Source organism: Anolis sagrei, chromosome 1 (genome assembly GCF_037176765.1).
Source record: "Anolis sagrei isolate rAnoSag1 chromosome 1, rAnoSag1.mat, whole genome shotgun sequence".
In the NCBI taxonomy this organism is placed as follows: Eukaryota; Metazoa; Chordata; class Lepidosauria; order Squamata; family Dactyloidae; genus Anolis; species Anolis sagrei.
The window spans coordinates 404,400-425,711 of record NC_090021.1 but is presented as its reverse complement, the minus strand read 5'-3'; the positions used below and the strand labels follow the sequence as shown (position 1 = coordinate 425,711).

The following is a 21,312-nucleotide window of genomic DNA, read 5'->3' as shown; positions in this document are numbered from 1 at the left end:
GAATGGGGTTGGACTGGATGGCCCATGAGGTCTCTTCCAACTCTATGCTTCTATGATTCTATGAACATGAGGAAGAACTTCCTGACTGTGAGAGCCGTTCAGCAGTGGAACTCTCTGCCCCAGGGGGAGTGTGGTGGAGGCTCCTTCTTTGGAAGCTTTTAAGCAGAGGCTGGCTGGCCATCTGTCAGGGGTGCTTTGAATGCAGTATTCCTGCTTCTTGGCAGAATGGGGTTGGACTGGATGGCCCATGAGGTCTCTTCCAACTCTATGCTTCTATGATTCTATGAACATGAGGAAGAACTTCCTGACTGTGAGAGCCGTTCAGCAGTGGAACTCTCTGCCCCGGAGGGAGTGTGGTGGAGGCTCCTTCTTTGGAAGCTTTTAAGCAGAGGCTGGATGGCCATCTGTCAGGGGTGATTTGAATGCAATATTCCTGCTTCTTGGCAGAATGGGGTTGGACTGGATGGCCCATGAGGTCTCTTCCAACTCTTTGATTCTATGATTCTATGATTCTAGGGTGGGACAAAGGACTCTTGTCTGCTGGAGCTAGGTGTGAATGTTTCAACTGATCACCTTGATTAGCATTTGATGGCCGGGCAATGCCTGGGGGAATCTTTTGTTGAGAGGTATATAATAATAATGGGTTGTTGTAGGTTTTTTGTAGTTTCACTCTCATCAAGCCCGTCTCTAGTCGCAGGGCGGCATTAGAAACGCATTGAGGGACCTGCAAGGCCGATCTCAGAAACTGTGACTGAACCAGCTCTAATGGGGCAAAACTGGGGAAGGGGCCCAGCTGAGCCCCAGACAAGAGTTGGGCTAAGGACTTGGCTTCAAACAGCTTGAGCGCTGCCAGTGTGAAGTGCCCTCCCCCTCTTGTCCTGAGATATTTGAGAATGGCCATTGAGCTCCCCTGCGCGGTGTTGGCTACTTGATCCCCATGAGCTCTTCTGCTACCATTAGATTGGAAAACTACACCTAGATATTTGAAGGATGTGACTTGTTCAATTTTATGGCCATCTATGCTCCAAGAGTAAGTCCTGGGCCTATTAGCCAAAGCCATGATTTTGGTTTGATTGTCATTAAGTTGGAGCTGATCTGTGTTGCAATGTTGTATTGATGCTCTCAGAGCTCTTTTGAGCCCAATGGGCGTTCTAGAGAGTACAGCAGCATCATCTGCGTAGAGCAGGAGGGAGATGTGTCTTCCCGCAAGCTTTGGGGGTGGAAGTCCATATTTTGAAGCTGTCTGTTGCAGCGAGGTGTGAATGTTGCAATTGCCCACCTTGATTAGCATTCAATGGCCTTGCAGCTTCAAAGCCTGGTTGCTCCCTGGCTGGGGGAATCCCTTGTTGGGAGGTGTTACCTGGCCCCAATTGTTTCCTGTCTGGAATTCCCCTGTTTTCTGGGTGTTGCTCTTTGTTTTTTGTCCTGATTTCAGAGTTTTTAAATCCCGGTTGCCAGATTGTGTTCATTGTCATGTTTTCCTCCTTTCTGTTGAAACTGTCCACCTGCTTCTTGTGGATTTCCATGGCTTCTCTGTGTGGTCTGACATGGTGGTTGTGAGAGTAATGGCGACCTAGCCATGAGCCCCTGCCTTTAAGCTGATCTGACCTGCAGCAGGGAGTTCCACAGTTCCTGGTTGCCCAACTGGGCCAGCATCACTGGGAGTGTGGCCACAGCAGCAGCTTCCACTTCGAGATCTCCTCTCGCCTTGCCTTGCTTTGCTTTCTTCCCCTCCACATAACATTGTAACAAATCCCCCAATAAAGTATCACTGACACAACAAATAAATAACTTTTTCCTTGGAGTCCTCGTGGAGTCCTCGTGGACAACAAGTTCAACATGAGCCAGGAATGTGATGTGGCGGCAAAAAAAGCCATTGGGATTTTGGCCTGCATCAAGAGGAGCCGAGTGCCTAGATCTAGGGAAGTCATGCTCCCCATGCTCTATTCCGCTTTGGTTAGGCCACTTTACCTGGAATATTGTGTCCAATTCTGGGCACCACAATTCAAGAGAGATATTGACTCTAAGCTGGAATGTGTCCAGAGGAAGAGGGAGACTAAAATGATCAAGGGTCTGGAGAACAAGCCCTATGAGGAGCGGCTTAAGGAGCTGGGCATGTTTAGCCTGAAGAAGAGAAGGCTGAGAGGAGATAGGATAGCCATGTATAAATATGTGAGAGGAAGCCACAGGGAGGAGGAGGAGGGAGCAAGCTTGTTTTCTGCTTCCCTGGAGACTAGGACGCAAGGGAACAATGGCTTCCAACTACAAGAGAGGAGGTTCCATCTAAACATGAGGAAGAACTTCCTGACTGTGAGAGCCATTCAGCAGTGGAACTCTCTGCCCCGGGGGGAGTGTGGTGGAGGCTCCTTCTTTGGAAGCTTTGAAACAGAGGCTGGATGGCCATCTGTCAGGGGTGCTTTGAATGCAATATTCCTGCTTCTTGGCAGAATGGGGTTGGACTGGATGATGGCCCATGAGGTCTCTTCCAACTCTTTGATTCTATGATTCTATGATAGGACTCCAAGATCTGGAGAACAAGCCCTATGAGGAGCAGCTTGAGGAGCTGGGCATGTTTAGCCTGAAGAAGAGAAGGCTGAGAGGAGACATGATGAAGGCCATGTATAAATATGTGAGAGGAAGCCACAGGGAGGAGGGAGCAGATCAGGGGTCTGAAGAACAAGCCCCATGAGGAGCGGCTTGAGGAGCTGGGCATGTTTAGCCTGAAGAAGAGAAGGCTGAGAGGAGACATGATGAAGGCCATGTATAAATATGTGAGAGGAAGCCACAGGGAGGAGGGAGCAGATCAAGAAGGACAAGCCCCATGAGGAGCGGCTTGAGGAGCTGGGCATGTTTAGCCTGAAGAAGAGAAGGCTGAGAGGAGATATGATAGCCATGTACAAATATGTGAGAGGAAGCCACAGGGAGGAGGAGGGAGCAAGCTTGTGTGGAGTTTAGGACAAGGAACAATGGCTTCAAACTACAAGAGAGGAGATTCCATCTGAACATGAGGAAGAACTTCCTGTCTGTGAGAGCCGTTCAGCAGTGGAACTCTCTGCCTTCCCCGGAGGGAGTGTGGTGGAGGCTCCTTCTTTGGAAGCTTTTAAGCAGAGGCTGGGTGGCCATCTGTCAAGGGTGATTTGAATGCAATATTCCTGCTTCTTGGCAGAATAGGGGTGGACTGGATGATGGCCCAGGAGGTCTCTTCCAACTCTTTGATTCTAGGATTCCTCTCCACAGGGATACTTTGTGCGCTTGACTGCCTCCAAACTCTTCCCCGCATGAACGTTTCCTCTCCTGAGCCACAGATAGCTGCTGGCTCGCCCGGGATGCAATTTCAGTGCTCTGGGAATAACCTTTTTTGCACCCCAAAACTTCACATGGAAACCAGCTGGCTCCCCGCTGCCACGTTTCAGGCTCCTCTTTCGGAGCATGTAATTTTAGAGTTCCCGTGTGCCTTCCCAGAATAAGGAAATACTCCCAGCAATAGGTCCTCTAAATGCACTTTATCAGTGATTTAGGATTGTTTGCTCGCTCCATCTCTCGCCGAAAATTCTATCCCAGTATATTACCTTCTTCATGCCCAGCATTATTTTTAAATTTTTAATTATCACATTTGGCCCAGCCATAGGATTTTAAATGCTTGTTGTTACTGTTACTGTTTACTGTTTATTTTTTGGGTTGTTGTAGGTTTTTTCGGGCTCTATGGCCATGTTCTAGAGGCATTCTCTCCTGACGTTTCGCCTGCATCTATGGCAAGCATCCTCAGAGGTAGTGAGGTATATAATAATAGTAATAGTAATAATAATAATAATAATAATAATAATAAACTTTAGGTTCTTGTGGGTTTTTTCGGACTATAGAGCCATATCTAGAGGCATTTCTCCTGATGTTTCGCCTGCATCTATGGCAAGCATCCTCAGAGGTTGTGCTCCAATTTCCTTGTGTCTTGGAACAGTTTCTCCCCGTAGAGATGTTCAATGTCTTGTCGAAGGCTTTCATGGCTGGAATCACTAGGTTCTTCCTGACTGTGCAGGCGGAACGTCAGGAAGAACTTCCTGACTGTGAGAGCCGTTCAGCAGTGGAACTCTCTGCCCCGGAGGGAGTGTGGTGGAGGCTCCTTCTTTGGAAGCTTTGAAGCAGAGGCTGGATGGCCATCTGTCAGGGGTGATTTGAATGCAATATTCCTGCTTCTTGGCAGAATGGGGTTGGACTGGATGGCCCAGGAGGTCTCTTCCAACTCTTTGATTCTATGATTCTATGATTCTTGTGGGTTTTTTCGGGCTATAGAGCCATGTTCTAGAGGCATTCTCTCCTGACTTTGAGCCTGAATCTATGGCAAGCATCCTCAGAGGGAGTGAGGTCTGTTGGAGCTAGGAAAGTGGGTTTATATATCTGTGGAATGACCAGGGTAGGGCAAAGGACTCTTGTCTGCTGGAGCTAGGTGTGTTCGGGCTATAGAGCCATGTTCTAGAGGCATTTCTCCTGACATTTCGCCTGCATCTATGGCAAGCATCCTCAGAGGGAGTGAGGTCTGTTGGAGCTAGGAAAGTGGGTTTATATATCTGTGGAATGACCAGGGTAGGGCAAAGGACTCTTGTCTGCTGGAGCTAGGTGTGTTCGGGCTATAGAGCCATGTTCTAGAGGCATTTCTCCTGACATTTCGCCTGCATCTATGGCAAGCATCCTCAGAGGGAGTGAGGTCTGTTGGAGCTAGGAAAGTGGGTTTATATATCTGTGGAATGACCAGGGTGGGGCAAAGGACTCTTGTCTGCTGGAGCTAGGTGTGTTCGGGCTATAGAGCCATGTTCTAGAGGCATTTCTCCTGACATTTCGCCTGCATCTATGGCAAGCATCCTCAGAGGGAGTGAGGTCTGTTGGAGCTAGGAAAGTGGGTTTATATATCTGTGGAATGACCAGGGTGGGGCAAAGGACTCTTGTCTGCTGGAGCTAGGTGTGTTCGGGCTATAGAGCCATGTTCTAGAGGCATTCTCTCCTGACTTTGAGCCTGCATCTATGGCAAGCATCCTCAGAGGGAGTGAGGTCTGTTGGAGCTAGGAAAGTGGGTTTATATATCTGTGGAATGACCAGGGTAGGGCAAAGGACTCTTGTCTGCTGGAGCTAGGTGTGTTCGGGCTATAGAGCCATGTTCTAGAGGCATTTCTCCTGACATTTCGCCTGCATCTATGGCAAGCATCCTCAGAGGGAGTGAGGTCTGTTGGAGCTAGGAAAGTGGGTTTATATATCTGTGGAATGACCAGGGTAGGGCAAAGGACTCTTGTCTGCTGGAGCTAGGTGTGTTCGGGCTATAGAGCCATGTTCTAGAGGCATTTCTCCTGACATTTCGCCTGCATCTATGGCAAGCATCCTCAGAGGGAGTGAGGTCTGTTGGAGCTAGGAAAGTGGGTTTATATATCTGTGGAATGACCAGGGTGGGGCAAAGGACTCTTGTCTGCTGGAGCTAGGTGTGTTCGGGCTATAGAGCCATGTTCTAGAGGCATTTCTCCTGACATTTCGCCTGCATCTATGGCAAGCATCCTCAGAGGGAGTGAGGTCTGTTGGAGCTAGGAAAGTGGGTTTATATATCTGTGGAATGACCAGGGTGGGGCAAAGGACTCTTGTCTGCTGGAGCTAGGTGTGTTCGGGCTATAGAGCCATGTTCTAGAGGCATTTCTCCTGACATTTCGCCTGCATCTATGGCAAGCATCCTCAGAGGGAGTGAGGTCTGTTGGAGCTAGGAAAGTGGGTTTATATATCTGTGGAATGACCAGGGTGGGGCAAAGGACTCTTGTCTGCTGGAGCTAGGTGTGTTCGGGCTATAGAGCCATGTTCTAGAGGCATTCTCTCCTGACTTTGAGCCTGCATCTATGGCAAGCATCCTCAGAGGGAGTGAGGTCTGTTGGAGCTAGGAAAGTGGGTTTATATATCTGTGGAATGACCAGGGTAGGGCAAAGGACTCTTGTCTGCTGGAGCTAGGTGTGTTCGGGCTATAGAGCCATGTTCTAGAGGCATTTCTCCTGACATTTCGCCTGCATCTATGGCAAGCATCCTCAGAGGTTGTGCTCCAATAATAAACTTTATTTGTACCCCGCTACCATCTCCTCAAGGGACTCGGTGTGGCTTACATGAGGCTGAGCCCACAACACAACAATAAAAACAATAGCAACAGTGGGTTGTTGTAGGTTTTTTCTGACAGAGTGATGCCCCTGGGTCATGCACAGAGTACTTGAGGTTTCCAGATCAATTATCACACTGACTTCTTGAGTTTCAAAAACAATAAACTTTACTGGAAGCATATATACAAGCGACTACATGTTGGTAAGGAAAGATGGCGACCGACAAAATTACAGCTCTAAACACACAGACAAAGAAAATCCGCCCTCCTGTCTTATCTATGTTCTGGCTGGTACACTCCCTATTTTTCTCAGAGCAAAGGAATTCCTGTTATCACAGTTTCAAAGATTCTACTGTCTGGCCTGTAACTCTGTAACAATAACAATTTGCTGCACATGTGAATCAAAAATGAACATGACTGAATCCATCTTAAAATACAATACTAACACATTGAAAAACATATATGAAATAATTGCAATTATCCTGACATTTTCGGGCTATATGGCCATGGTCTAGAGGCATTCTCTCCTGACGTTTCACCTGCATCTAGAGGTAGTGAGGTATATAATAATAGTAATAATAATATTAATAATAATAATAATAATAAAACTTTATTTGTACCCCGCTACCACCTCTCCAAGGGACTCAGTGCGGCTTACATGAGGCCGAACCCACAATACAACAATAAAAACAATAGCAACAGTGGGTTGTTGTAGGTTTTTCTGGGCTGTATGGCCATGTTCTAGAGGCATTCTCTCCTGACGTTTCGCCTGCTGCATCTATGGCAAGCATCCTCAGAGGTAGTGAGGTCTGTTGGAACTAGGAAAAGGGGTTTATATATCTGTGGAATGATGACCAGGGTGGGACAAAGGACTCTTGTCTGCTGGAGCTAAGTGGGAATGTTTAAACTGATCACCTTGATTAGCATTTGATTTATTGTCGAAGGCTTTCATGGCCGGAATCACTGGGTTGTTGTAAGTTTTTTCGGGCTATCTGGCCATGGTCTAGAGGCATTCTCTCCTGACATTTCGCCTGCATCTATGGCAAGCATCCTCAGAGGTAGTGAGGTCTGTTGGAACTAGGAAAAAGGGTTTATATATCTGTGTAATGACCAGGGTGGGACAAAAGACTCTTGTCTGCTGGAGCTAAGTGTGAATGTTTCAACTGGGTTGTTGTAGGTTTTTCCGGGCTATATGGCCATGGTCTAGAGGCATTCTCTCCTGACGTTTCGCCTGCATCTATGGCAAGCATCCTCAGAGGTAGTGAGGTCTGTTGGAAGTAGGAAAAAGGGTGGAATGACCAGGGTGGGAGAAAGGACTCTTGTCTGCTGGAGCAAGGTGGGAATGTTTCAGCTGACCACCTTGATTAGCATTTGATTGCCTGGCAGTGCCTGGAGCAATCTTTTGTTGAGAGGTATATAATAATGGGTTGTTGTAGGTTTTTTTGGGCTATGTGGCCATGCTCTAGAGGCATTCTCTCCTGACGTTTCGCCTTGTCCATTCAAATCACCCCTGACAGATGGCCATCCAGCCTGAGTTCAATGATTGGTTAATGAACACTGGAATGGATCATTGGATGACGAATCTGGATCATGTTTTTGATGATGAGACGCTAGTGAATGGCTACTGTAGTAATTGTTAACTGTTTATTAATTGTGCAACTGTATTAAGTTGATAACTGCTTTTATACTGTAACATTGAATTCTGCTGTCTCTTGTTGTTGTGAACCGCTGTGAGTCGCCTTCGGGCTGAGAACAGCGGTATATAAGCAAGGTAAATAAAGAAACAAAAGCCTCCAAAGAAGGAGCCTCCACCACACTCCGGGGCAGAGAGTTCTGACCCCGAGGGCCGCGGAGGCCCCCGCCTTCAAGTTGGTTTGAACTGCAGCAGAGAGTTCCGCAGTTCCGGAAAGCTACAATTGGGACAAACTGATGAAATGTGCCCCAACAAGGCAGCTCAAACTAGGACTGCATTCAGCCTTTAACACTTTTCCCCAAGCCCTGACTTTGTATCTAATCCCTAATAAAAGTACTTGAAAATGGCAACTTTTTAACTTTTCCGCTTGATACTTTGTGTCCTTCACTGCCTAAGCTAACCAATGCATGAAATAAACCTCTTTCTAGGCTCCGGGGAACCATGAGCCTGCCTGGGATGCCTTTCTGGCGTCCCAGGGAGGCCGGATCTGTGTCAATTGGAACCGCGGATACGGAGATCTCCCTTTCGGACCCCCGTATCCGCTAAAATCTCAAAATGTCGGATCGGCTCAATTTTAATGCCATATTTTTCTATGCTTAATTCTTAACTAAACTGCTATCTTGCTTTTCTCATTTTGGATCCCTACGCCCAGGAAATAACCTTTTTATTTTAAAGAATAAAATTTGACAGAAAGCAGCTGATGGTCAAAAATCGCCGCCTCCGTGCAAACAGCCAATTTCCCCTCGCTGCTGCTCGCTCCTGCCTAGCTCTGCACCCGGGGACTTGATGCAGTTGCCCCCATGAGACCTCAGAGAGAGGGCCGGGCAGGAGGCCCAGTCCTTGGGAAGGAGTTATAGTTCCCCAAGGACCAAGCTGTGGATTTTGTTACAGATCAACTCAGAGACCATCCTGCTAACTTTTACCAAGGAAATAACTTTCTGCTGCTTGTTTTGGACTGCCAGCCACATCTATTTCCACGAACTTTTTCAAGAAACTCCAGACTCCCAAGTTTTCAAAGAAAATGATAATTTTCCTTTATTAAATATTTGGGATGAGGGATGGGGATGGGATCTTTTCCTGTATGAAATATATTGATTGTGTATGTATGAAATCTATTTGCCCTTCTGTCTTACCTCGCCCTTTGCCCCAGAAAAATGCAACCTGGAACTCTTCTGTGACCGAGGGAGGGCTGCAATCCCCCCCTCGAAACCAGCCAAATCACCAAACATTTGCATGGACAATAACAAGTGAAATATCCTTTTGTTTGCTCTCTGGCAGACAAGGAAGTTTCTTTGGACATCATGATTGCTTTACAAAGGGACGAGGCTGACCCCAGGGGTCCCCTCGCCCCGGCTCTGTTTGTTTCCTCCACAAGACTCATCAAGGACACTCCTTATCAGATCTAAGGCAGGAAAACCTTTCTCAATAAAATCAGCTTTTGCTGGCCGAAACAATGCCTCGAAATTCCAGCTGGCCGGCAAGAGATAATCCCATCATTTCCCCATTGTCCGCGATCGGCCCGCCTCCTCTCTCCTGATTCGTCCATCCTCGGAAGCGAGAGGAGGCGGGGAAGCTTGCTGATTGCCCCAGAGCAAGGCGGGCCACCAAGCCTCCTCCCAGCTGTTCAGGCTGTCAACCAATCAACGTGAAGCCGGGCGGAGAGGGGCGGGCGGGAAATTTGAAATGCTTTTCTGTATTTTGCCTATAAAAATGCCTGTAAATTCTGTATTGGAATGCTTGTAGTGGAAATATCCCTACAGTTGCATCCGATCTCAGCTGAATCGCTAATAAAGAACCTCGGTCGCCATCTTCTTCCTCTTTGGTGAGGATTTATTATTTTTAATATTTTTTGCTGCTGGAATTGGCTTCTCTGCCCTCACCAAGGTCCAAGGACCCTCTTTGGTGTGGTCCTCGGGATCTCCTCCGCTGGGGAGATCCTTCCAAAAAGCGGTCTCGATATCAGTTCCACTGCTGAACGGCTCTCACGGTCAGGAAGTTCTTCCTCATGTTCAGATGGAATCTCCTCTCTTGTAATTTGAAGCCATTGTTCCCTTGCGTCCTAGTCTCCAAGGAAGCAGAAAACAAGCTTGCTCCCCACTCCCTGTGGCCTCCTCTCACATATTTATACATGGCTATCTTATCTCCTCTCAGCCTTCTCGTCTTCAGGCTCAACATGCCCAGCTCCTTAAGTCGCTCCTCATAGGGCTTGTTCTCCAGACCCTTGGTCATTTGAGTCGCCCTCCTCTGGACACATTCCAGCTTGTCAATATCTCTCGAATTGTGGTGCCCAGAATTGGACACAATATTCCAGGTGTGGTCTAACCAAAGCAGAATAGAGGGGTAGCATTACTTCCTTAGATCTAGACACTATGCTCCTCTTGATGCAGGCCAAAATCCCATTGGCTTTTTTTGCCGCCACATCACATTGTTGGCTCATGTTTAACTTCCTGTCCACGAGGACTCCAAGATCTTTTTCACACGCACTGCTCTCGAGCCAGGCGTCACCCATTCTGTCTCTTTGCATTTCGTTTTTCCTGCCAAAGTGGAGTATCTTCCATTTGTCCCTGTTGAACTTAATTTTGTTAGTTTTGGCCCATCATCTCTCTAATCTGTCAAGATCATTTTGAATCCTGATCCTGTCCTCTGGAGTATTGGCTCTCCTTCCCCATTTGGTGTCGTCTGCAAATTTGATGATCCTGCCTTCTAGCCCTTCATCTAAGTCATTAATAAAGATGTTGAACAGGACCGGGCCCAGGACGGAACCCTGCGGCACTCCACTTGTCACTTCTTTCCAAGATGAAGAGGAAGCATTAGTGAGCACTCTCTGTGTTCGTCCACTTAACCAATTACAGATCCACCTCACCGTAGCTTTGCCTCGCCCACATTGGACTAGTTTCCTTGCCAGAAGGTCGTGGGGGACCTTGTCAATGCAAGGCCTTCCTGAAATCCAGGTACGCCACATCCACGGCATTCCCTGCATCTACCCAGCTTGTAACTCCATCGAAAAAAGAGATCAGATTAATAATAATAATAATAATAATAATAATAATAATAATCTTTATTTATACCCTGCCACCATCTCCCCATTGGGGACTCAAAGCGGCTGACATGAGGCCAAGCCCAGACAACATATTACAGCAAAATAAAACCAAAAATATAAGCAACAAGCAACAACATCACAATTATATAAAAACATATGAATGCATTAACAATATAACATTACAATAAACACTAGGGCTGGGTAACCACGGAAAAATTTGTTTCTAAACTCGATTTGTTTTTAGGGGGTTTTTGCGTTTCGTTTTTTAAAAGAATTCTGAAATTTTCCTTTAAAAAAGTTTGAAATATACAAAATTTCGTAAAATTACGAAACAATTACGAATCGATTTGTTAATGGCAGACGCGAATATGCTAAAAAACCCTCCAAATGGGACAGGGGGAACTTCTGAAGCTTCCCTCTCCCTCTGTTGTCGACTGTTGGTGTGATAATTTATTTTTTATCACTGATAAAACAAACAACAACCCTAAAACTTGCACCAGGCATACGGAAATAATTACAAAACAATTACGAAACGATTTCGAAACAATTACGAATCGATTACGAAACAATTACGAAATAAATTGAAAAAATTCGTTTCGATTTTTAATTACTCCTGCATGGCTCAATATCGGATCGTAAGCTAATTACGGCCCAAGCTCCCTATCTGACCGCATCTCTGCCTATGAACCCACCCGGAGTTTGAGATCTTCCGGGGAGACCCTGCTCTTGATCCCGCCTGCTTCTCAAGCTCGGCTGGCGGGGACAAGAGAGAGGGCCTTCTCGGTGGTGGCTCCTCGGCTGTGGAACGCCCTTCCTACGGACATTAGACTAGCACCATCTCTAATGGTATTCCGCAAAAAGGTGAAGACCTGGATGTTTGAGCAGGCGTTTGAGTAATTTAGTGCAATTTTGGTAATTTGAACATAGGAATGGAACAATGGATGACAAATTTGGATCACGCTTGGATGATGAGGCGATCGGGGATGGGATTTGTGATAACTGTGTATTGATGATTGCTTATTAGTTATTAATGGAAATGTGTAATTTAACTGTTATTGTATATTAGTTATTGCTGTTTTTATTGCCTTTGCTGTTTGGAAACCGCTGTGAGTCGCCCTCGGGCTTGAGATGCAGCAGTATACAAGAATAGTAAATAAATAAATAAATAAATAAATAGGCAAAGCAACACAGAATAATAATAATAATAATAATAATAATAATAATAATAATCACCATCATCATCATCATCATCATCATCTTTATTTATACCCCACCACCATCTCCCCATTGGGGACTCAAAGCGGCTGACATGAGGCCAAGCCCAGACAACATATTACAGCAAAATAAAAACAAAAATATAAGCAACAAGCAACAACATCACAATTACACAAAAACATATGAATGCATTAACAATATAACATTACAATAAACACAATCACAATGCAGTCTAAGCCCTGCCACATGCACAGCGGAGGGCCTTCTCCCAGCAACACCAGAGGCGCTCCAAGGGGTCAGCTATTGGTCAACGGATACTTAAAATAATGGCAAGTTTTAAAAACTGTGCTTTTTAAAAAATGCATTGCAGCTGTACTTTTGGTTCGCTCCTGATACGAAAAATAAAAACAGGTCCGCCGCCTGGGGTCCTCCTGGATTAATTGCTGACGCTTGAAGCTCAGGTGTTGGGGGTGGCGGGGGGGGGGGGGCATTTGCAGTGAACCATCCAGCAGCCGTACTTTGAGACGCCTGACTTGGCCATAATGGTCCATACCTTCGTTACATCCAGAATGGACTACTGTAATGCACTCTATGTGGGGCTGCTTTTGAAGACAGCTCGGAAGCTTCAATTAGTGTAAAGGTCGGCTGCCAGATTACTAACTGGGGCTAGCTAGAGGGAGCATACCACGCTGCCAGGAGTCAATTTCTGACGGCATGAAGACATCGCAAATTCCCTCCATGACATCCTGACTGAATCATCCTGGCTGAATCAGTTCTCTCTCTGTGACATTTTGAAGGGCGCTGGAAACCTTGTGTTGGAACTTGTGAAGCAACAACAGTTTCTAATTAAGGAAACTGAGAAGAGGGGGAGGTGGGCAGGAAAGGTGTATAAAAGGAAGTGGTGGTGGGGAAAAGTCCGTACTGTCTTTCTTTGCTGCAGAGATACAAGCAATATATCAATTTCAAAGCAAACCTGCTTGTGAGTGGTTATTTAATATTGCTATACAGATCCTACAGTCTGACACATGCCCTTATTAAAGCAGCTCCACTGGTTTCCAGGCCCAATTCAAAGTGCAGTTTATTACCTATTGAGCCCTATGTGCTTCAGGTCCAACCTATCTTCAAGATCGCATCTCCCTCTATGAACCAGTGTGGGCCTTGAGATCTGCTGGGGTGGCCCTTCTCTCAGTCCCACCACCATCACAGGTGGGGTTGGTGGGGACGAGAGAGGGCCACCTCGGTGGTGGCTCCCTGGCTCTGAAATGTCCCCCCCCCCCAAGAGAGATTAGTGTTGTGATTAATCTCACAATTCAGTAGCAGGTCAGTTGCACAACTTCAGCGCTTTCCAGTAGCTTCTTCCTGCACAGTATTTTCAGTCAACTGCTCCCACAGACTGCAGTCACTCTGAAACTCTTTACAGACACTTGAGCACATGCCCGGCTATTGTCAGTTTTACCACTGTTCCTCCCCCCCCCCCCAGTCTAGATGACACTACAAACTTACCACAACACACGGTTATATCTTGTCTTTGCAGACAGGTTCTTTTAATCAATTACACAGAGCCTTTGACAAACAGCATCACAGCACAAGCGGGAAGTATACACTCTACATGACTTCCTTATATACAATTCGATACAATTACACATAGCAATCTCTGATTGGTTCCCAACTCATTAACTTAACTCAAACCCAGGATTGCATCACTCACAATCACCTGGACTAGGCCAGAACACATTCCCCAAATGATGTTCTATAGACAGTTCATGCATGACTCAGCATTTCCAATAGAAGCCTATTAGCAGTGCATGACTCAGCTATGTTACATGACAATACACTGTAAAACCTGACAATTAGATTAGCCCCAAATCTCCAAATCTTCCGTTAGAGCCTAAAAGCATCGGTATTTCCACAGGCCTTGGCCCTGGAGTAATGTACTATGGTCATGTGGTTACATCAACCATTGTTAGTCGGCACTTGAATTCATGTTTGAAGAAGCCCAATTGCCCACAGGTAGGAAGAACTGTGTTTTAGGATTCTTAAAATTTTAAATTTTATCGATTGACATTGTCCATTGTTTGTATTCAGTCAAACTGTGTATTGTTTTGATGATATGAAAACTTATTTGTATGCCGCTCTATCTTCCCGAAGGGACTCAGGGCGGTTTCCAACAGGCAAAACATTCGATTGCCAACACAAAATCACACAGAACCACTAGAAAACATAAACATAATACTACTAAAACAGTCATATATATATAAGGTAAAGGTAAAGGTAGTCCCCTGACACTAAGTCCAGTCATGTCTGACTCTGGGACTCTGGTGCTCATCTCCATTTCTAAGCCGAAGAGCCAGCGTTGTCCGTAGACACCTCCAAGGTCATGTGGCCATTGGCATGACTGCATGGAGCGCTGTTACCTTCCCGCCGGAGCGGTACCTATTGATCTACTCACATTTGCATGTTTTCGAACTGCTAGGTTGGCAGAAGCTAGGGCTGACAGTGGAAGCTCACGCCGCTCCCCGGAATCGAACCTGCGACCTTTCGATCAACAAGCTCAGCAGCTCAGCGCTTTAACCCACTGCGCCACCGGGGGCTCCTATATATATATATATATATATATACACAAAACAAATTATTATTATTATTACTATTATTATTATTATATCTATACAACAGTCATTGTATGTATGTATGTATGTATGTATGTGGGAGGTAATTTAATTTTGTGGCTGAATATTTTTATTTATTTATTATTTGAACTTATATGCCGCCACTCCCCTGGGGCTCGGAGCGGCTTACAAGGATGGCTAAAATCTAACACAATTTAAAAACTATTTAAAATAATTTAAAAACAGCAATATCAAACATTAAAAGCCTGTCGAAACAGGTATGTCTTCCATGCCCTGTGGAAAGCTGATAAGTCCCACAAGGCACAGACTTCAGGTGGCAGAGTGTTCCAGAGTGATGGTGCCACTGCTGTAAAGGCTCTGCGCCTGGTTGCTGTTAGACGCAAGGTCTTGACACTGGGACTTTCCAAGAGATCTTGGTCTTCAGAACGGAGGGATCTCTGGGGTTGGGAGGGGGTGAGGCGGTCCCTCAGGTCCATTGGCCCCAGACCATGCAAGGCCTTCAAGGGGAGTCCCATCCCTTTGAAAGTGATCCGGTGCTCAATGGGTCACCAATGCAGCTGCAGTCAGATTGGGGTGATGTGGCATCTCATTGGAATTCCCACCTGAATTTTGTACCAACTTGAGCTTCCGGATCACCGACAGAGGAAGGTCAATGTAGAGGGTGTTACAGTAGTCCAGTCTTGAGATGACCGTGGCCTGGATCACCGTAGCCAGGTCGTCCCTGGAGAGGGAGGGGGCCAGCCGTCTAGCCTGCCGCAGGTGGAAGAAAGAAGGCGGTTCTGCTCACAGCGGAGAGAGACCTGGGCCTCCATCCTCAGCAGAAAGAGGGTCCAAAAGGACTCCCATTTGGGGACATACTTCCACTCATGGTGGCAATGCAAGAGAGTGAAGAGTTTCTGGGTGGAGATCCACAAACAGATTCAGCAAATTATACAGATCAAGTTCGATTTAAAACCGGAGTATTATCTACTCCACCTAATAGACTTCGAGCTAGAAGCAAGCAAAGAAAGGTTACTATACCATCTAACAGCTGCAGCAAGGACGGTTCTCGCGAGTATGTGGAAAAGAAAAGACCTACCAACCACAGAAGACTGGCTATTAAAAACTAGAGACTTAATGGACATGGACACACTAGCCAATTTACTGTACGATAAAAAGAAGAAGAAAAGGACAGACTGGGAACTAATGAACTCATTCTTGAAGGATAAGAAAAATATTGCCCCAGACTGCTGGGACAGAAGGTAGAGGAAGTAACTAAGAGAAATAGAAGAAAAGAAAGCAAATCTGTGGAATAACCCCAGCAGACTATTCGGAAGTCAAGCTTTTTTAACTCTGTTCTTTCCCACCCCCCCACCCCCCCCATCTTTCCTTCCCATCTTGACCCCCGCCCCAGATCCTCCACCAAGCCCCAACCCTTCCCCGCCCCCTTCTTTCCCCCACTTTCTAATCCGTTCTTTTCACATTCCTTACATCTCAGATCCCTCTGGGATGGTTTTGTACAGAAAAACTTAATTTGTTGTTCATTCGTTCAGTCGTCTCCGACTCTTCGTGACCTCATGGACCAGCCTACGCGAGAGCTCCCTGTCGGCCGTTACCACCCCCAGCTCCCTCAACTCAAAAACTTAATAAAGATTATATTATAAAAAAAACAAAAGGACTCCCAGACTCTTGACCAACAAGGACGGGCGTAGCGCCTCGCCATCCAGGGTAGGCAGCTGGATGTCCTCACTGCCCGGTCGACCCAGCCATAGGATCTCCGTCTTTGCTGGATTCACCCTCAACCTGCTGGCACGCAGCCACCCAGTCACGGCCTCAATGAGGCACGGATGGAAACAATCGGGGACAGAGTCCAGTCGGCCTTCCATCTTCAGCACCAGCTGAGTGTCATCGGCATACTGGTCACACTCAAGCCCAAAACCTTGAACCAGCTGAGCAAGTGGTCGCATAGAGATGTTAAACAAGAGAGGGGAGAGAATGGCCCCCTGAGGAGGAACCCCACAAGAGAGAGAGAGGGGGGGGGACCTCTCGAAGATCAGGCCTCCCCTCTCCACTCGCTGTCCACGGTTGTGAAGGAAGGAGGGGAGCCAGTTTAAAGCTCTCCCCCTGACTCCAAAAGCAGCAAGGTGGTGGGTCAAAAGATTGTGGTCGACTGTGTCCAATGCTGCTGTGAGGTCCAATAACACAAGCAGCGCTGACCCGCTCTGGCCAAGCTAGCATCGAAGGCGATCCGTGATGGAGACCAGCACAGTCTCTGTCCCATGCCCTGCACGGAAGGGATCTCGTCCGGCGGTGTCGTCTAGGAATTGCTGCAACTGCTCCGCTGCTGCCCTCTCCATCCTCTTGCCCAGGAACGAGAGATTCGAAACTGGGCGGTAACTGGAGGGGACCGAGGGATCTAAATCTGGTTTCTTCAGCAGGGGAGAGAGAGAGACCACCACCTCTTTTAAACCCTCTGGAAAGACTCCTTGCCCAAGGGAGCTGTTTATGATCTTCAACAGAGGGTCGCGTAATCCCTCCAAGCAGGATTTCACCAGCCAAGAGGGACAGGGATCGAGGGAGCAAGTGGTCGGTCTGGCTGCAGCCATGAGCCTATCGACAGCCTCTAAGTCCAGCGGGATGAACCGGTCAAGGATGGACCCAGCAAGTGGCCACGGAGTCTCAAGTTCTCTCACTGTATCAATTGTGGCGGGGAGGTCCCAGCGAAGTAGTATCTATATACTATTACATTATATATTTTATTGTAAATTTATGTGTGTGTGGTTTAACCTCCGGTTTGCCAGTTAAACTGGATGAATGTGTCACAAAAGGATGCATATCTAAGTGTGTCACCAACATGCAAAGTTTGCAAAGCTCTGTCTGGGGTCAAATACCATTGTTTTCTCCAGTGTGAGTCCTTTGATGTCTACGTAGATGTGAACTCGTAGTGTAGCTCTTTCCACACTCCAGGCATGTATAGGGCTTCTCCCCAGTGTGAGTACTTTGATGTCTACGTAGATGTGCACTCCGAGTGAAACTCTTTCCACATTTTTGACATGTATAGGGCTTCTCCCCAGTGTGGGTCCTTTGATGTGGACGTAGAGCTGAACTCTGAGCAAAGCTCTTTCCACACTCCAGACATGTATAGGGTTTCTCCCCAGTGTGAGTCCTTTGATGTTTATGTAGACTTGAAAGTACAGTGAAGCTCTTTCCACACCCCAGGCATGTATAGGGTTTCTCCCCAGTGTGAATCCTTTGATGTGAACGTAGATGTGAACTCTGAGTGAAGTTCTTTCCACACTCCAGGCATGTATAGGGTTTCTTGCCAGTGTGAGTCTTTTGATGTGAACGTAGATTTCCCCTATGAGTGAAGCTCCTTCCGCACTCCAAACATGTATAGGGTTTCTCCCCAGTATGAGTCTTTTGATGTTTACGTAATTGTGAACTCTGAATGAAACTCTGTTCACACTTGAGGCATGTATAGGGTTTCTCCCCAGTGTGAGCCTTTTGATGTAAACGTAGATTTCCACTATGAGTGAAGTTCATTCCGCACTCCAGGCATTTATAGGGTTTCTCTCCTGTGTGAGTCCTTTCATGTGAACGTAGACGGTTCATCCAAGTGAAGCTCTTTCCACACTCCAGGCATGTATAGGGTTTCTCCCCAGTGTGAGTCCTTTGATGTAAACGTAGATTTCCACTATGAGTGAAGCTCTTTCCGCACTCCAGGCATTTATGGGGTTTCTCTCCTGTATGAGTCTTTTGATGTGAGCGTAGACCTCCACTATGAGTGAAGCTCTTTCCACACTCCAGGCATGTAAAGGGTTTCTCCCCAGTGTGAGTCCTTTGATGTGTTTGTAGATGTCCCCTTTGAGAGAAGCTCTGTCCACACTCCAGGCATGTAAAGGGTTTCTCCCCAGTGTGAGTTCTTTGATGTGAATATAGATTTCTATTGTTAGTGAAGCTCATTCCACACTCCAAGCAATTGTAGGGTTTCTCCCCAGTGTGAATCCTTTGATGTGAACGTAGACTTGAATTATGAGTGAAGCTCCGTCCACACTCCAGGCATGTATAGGGTTTCTCCCCAGAGTGAGTCCTTTCATGTAAAGTAAGACTTCCACTCTCAGTGAAGCTCCGTCCACACTCCAGGCATGTATACGGTTTCTCCCCAGTGTGAATCCTTTGATGTTTATGTAGATTTCCACTCTGAGTGAAACTCTTTCCACATTCTTGGCACGTATAGGGTTTCTCGCCAGTGTGAGTCTTTTGATGAGAATGTAAACCTGAACTATGAGTGAAGCCCTGTCCACACTCGAGGCATTTATAGGCTTTCTCCCCAGAGTGAGTCTTTTCATGTGAACGTAGACTTGAACTCTGAGTGAAGCTCTGTCCACACTCCAGGCACGTAAAGTGTTTCTCGCCAGTGTGAGTCTTTTGATGAGAACGTAAACCTGAACTATGAGTAAAGCTCTGTCCACACTCGAGGCATTTATAGGCTTTCTCCCCAGAGTGAGTCCTTTCGTGTGAATGTAGATTTGATTTCCAAGTGAAGCTCTGTCCACATTGCAGGCATTTATACGCTTTCTCCCCAGAGTGAGTCCTTTGATGTGAACGTAGAGATGAACTCTGAGTGAAGCTCTGTCCACACTCCGTGCATGTAAAGGGTTTCTCCCCAGTGTGAGTCCTTTGATGTGTCCGCAGAGCTGAACTACAAGTGAAGCTCTTTCCGCACTCCAGGCATGTACAGCGTTTCTTCCCAGAACGATTCATTTTGTGGTGCTGCAGACGACACCTCGATGCTTTCTCCTTCCTGTCAACAGTGGCATGGGTGTTTAATTGCAATACAGATACTTGACTCTTCCTTTTCTAATTTCTTGTCTGGAAATGGGGTCAAGAATTCAACAAGATCATCTCCTTGAGAGGATTCCTTCTTCCTCTATCATTGGCGTCCTTACTGCACCCACGAAGTGGCTCCATAGACTCCTCATTTCCCTGGTCAGGAGAGAAGCAAAAGATCCATCATGGAAGCCAGGGACCGTATTTGCCCCCAAAGCCCCCCCCCTTTCCCTTCAGGGTCACGTTGAAAACGGAAATAGCAAGGCATGCAGGGATCGGGGTCTCAAGCGCACACACAGACACCAGCCAAGGCAAGCACTGATTCCTTAAAAAGAAGGGAATGAATCTAGAGAGAAGAAAAGGAGGGAGGGAGGAAGAAGAGAATGAATGAATGAAAGCAGGAAGAAAGGGAACTCTTTCCAATGTTGGAGCCTCACATTGAGATCCTTGTGTTGGACACAAATGTGGCTAAAGGAACGGGAGGCAGGAAGCAGGCGGAAAGGAGGAGTTCTTTCCTCTATTCAAGAGGGTCTTTCGCTCTGGATCGCGGGTTTCCCCGAATTCCCAGGATGTGCTAAATGCGGAGGGACACCCACATGCCTGGGCCGCCTCCCATCCCACAATGGGTCCCGTATTCTGCTTCCTGAGCATCCCAAATCCGACAACGGCTGCCATGAGGCCGGGCTGGAGCACAGCTGCTTCATCACCACCAGCAACTGGACACTGCCCACTGGAAGGTGGGTGGAGAGTTGGGTGACCACAGAAGCTGAGGAAGCAAGAAGCCATCTTGGCTCCCTTTGCTTCAGGTGAGCCTTGCCTTAGAGTGCACTAGAAACCTGAGTGTGCGCTCGACTCCTGTCCTTTAAGACTAGTTGCTCTGAGTGTTTGTTTTGTTTGGAAGGCGAAGCTACGTTCTTCAGCCAGCAGTGATTGACAGGTTCAGGTCAGCCCTTCGTGAGGGATTGTGGCCTGTGCTTTGGAGCTATCTGGAGTGAGGGTCTGCTTCCTATTTAGTACCAGAAAACGGTCCAATCAAACACATTAGATTGTAAATCATTTAAATTAAATAAACACATTCGAGTGTAGAATCCTAGAGTTGGAAGAGACCTCCTGGGACATCCTCCAGTCCAACCCCTTTCTGCCAAGAAGCAGGAATATTGCATTCAAAGCACCCCCCACAGATGGCCATCCAGCCTCTGCTTAAAAGCTTCCAAAAAAGGAGCCTCCACTACACTCTGGGGCAGAGAGTTCCACTGCTGAACGGTTTACAGAGGCAACAATTCAATGCCCAACAACACCATAAAAACATGAGCCTATAATCTAAAACCGTAACAAGATCAATAAGACATAAATCACTTGCGCCTCCTAGTTAAAAAGTTGTCCAGTCTCATCACCCAGTTGTTCCATATCCCTATGTCTGTTACGCTGCATTTTCAAATGCTTGCTCAAAAAGCCAAGCCTCGACTTTTTTTCCGGAATGTTAAAAGATAGAACGGTATCTATCTATCTATCTATCTATCTATCTATCTATCTATCTATCCATCCATCCATCCATCCATCCATCCATCCATCCATCCTCCTGTTTAAGGAGCTCCATTGGCTGCCATTTATTTTCCGGTCCCAATTCAAGGTGCAGGTTTTGACCTACAAATCCCTGAACGGTTTGGGACCCGCCTACCTGCGCGACCGCATTTCCGTCTACAAACCCACACGACCTCTTCGATCTTCTGGAGAGGCTCTTCTCTTGCTCCGGCCCTCATCGCAAGTGTGACTTGTGGGGACGAGAGAGAGAGAGAGGGCCTTCTCCGTGGTGGCC

General features: G+C 46.9%; 1 protein-coding gene across 1 annotated transcript; it reads right to left on the bottom strand.

Moving 5' to 3' along the window:
- Nucleotides 1-16,309: 16,309 nt before the first annotated feature.
- LOC132761733 (zinc finger protein 585B-like) lies at nucleotides 16,310-20,643 on the bottom strand. The gene has a single exon (XM_060754814.2). The coding sequence runs from the start codon at nucleotides 19,428-19,430 to the stop codon at nucleotides 17,550-17,552; it is 1,881 nt and encodes a 626-aa protein (XP_060610797.2). The 5' UTR covers nucleotides 19,431-20,643; the 3' UTR covers nucleotides 16,310-17,549.
- Between the last annotated feature and the right edge of the window lie 669 nt (nucleotides 20,644-21,312).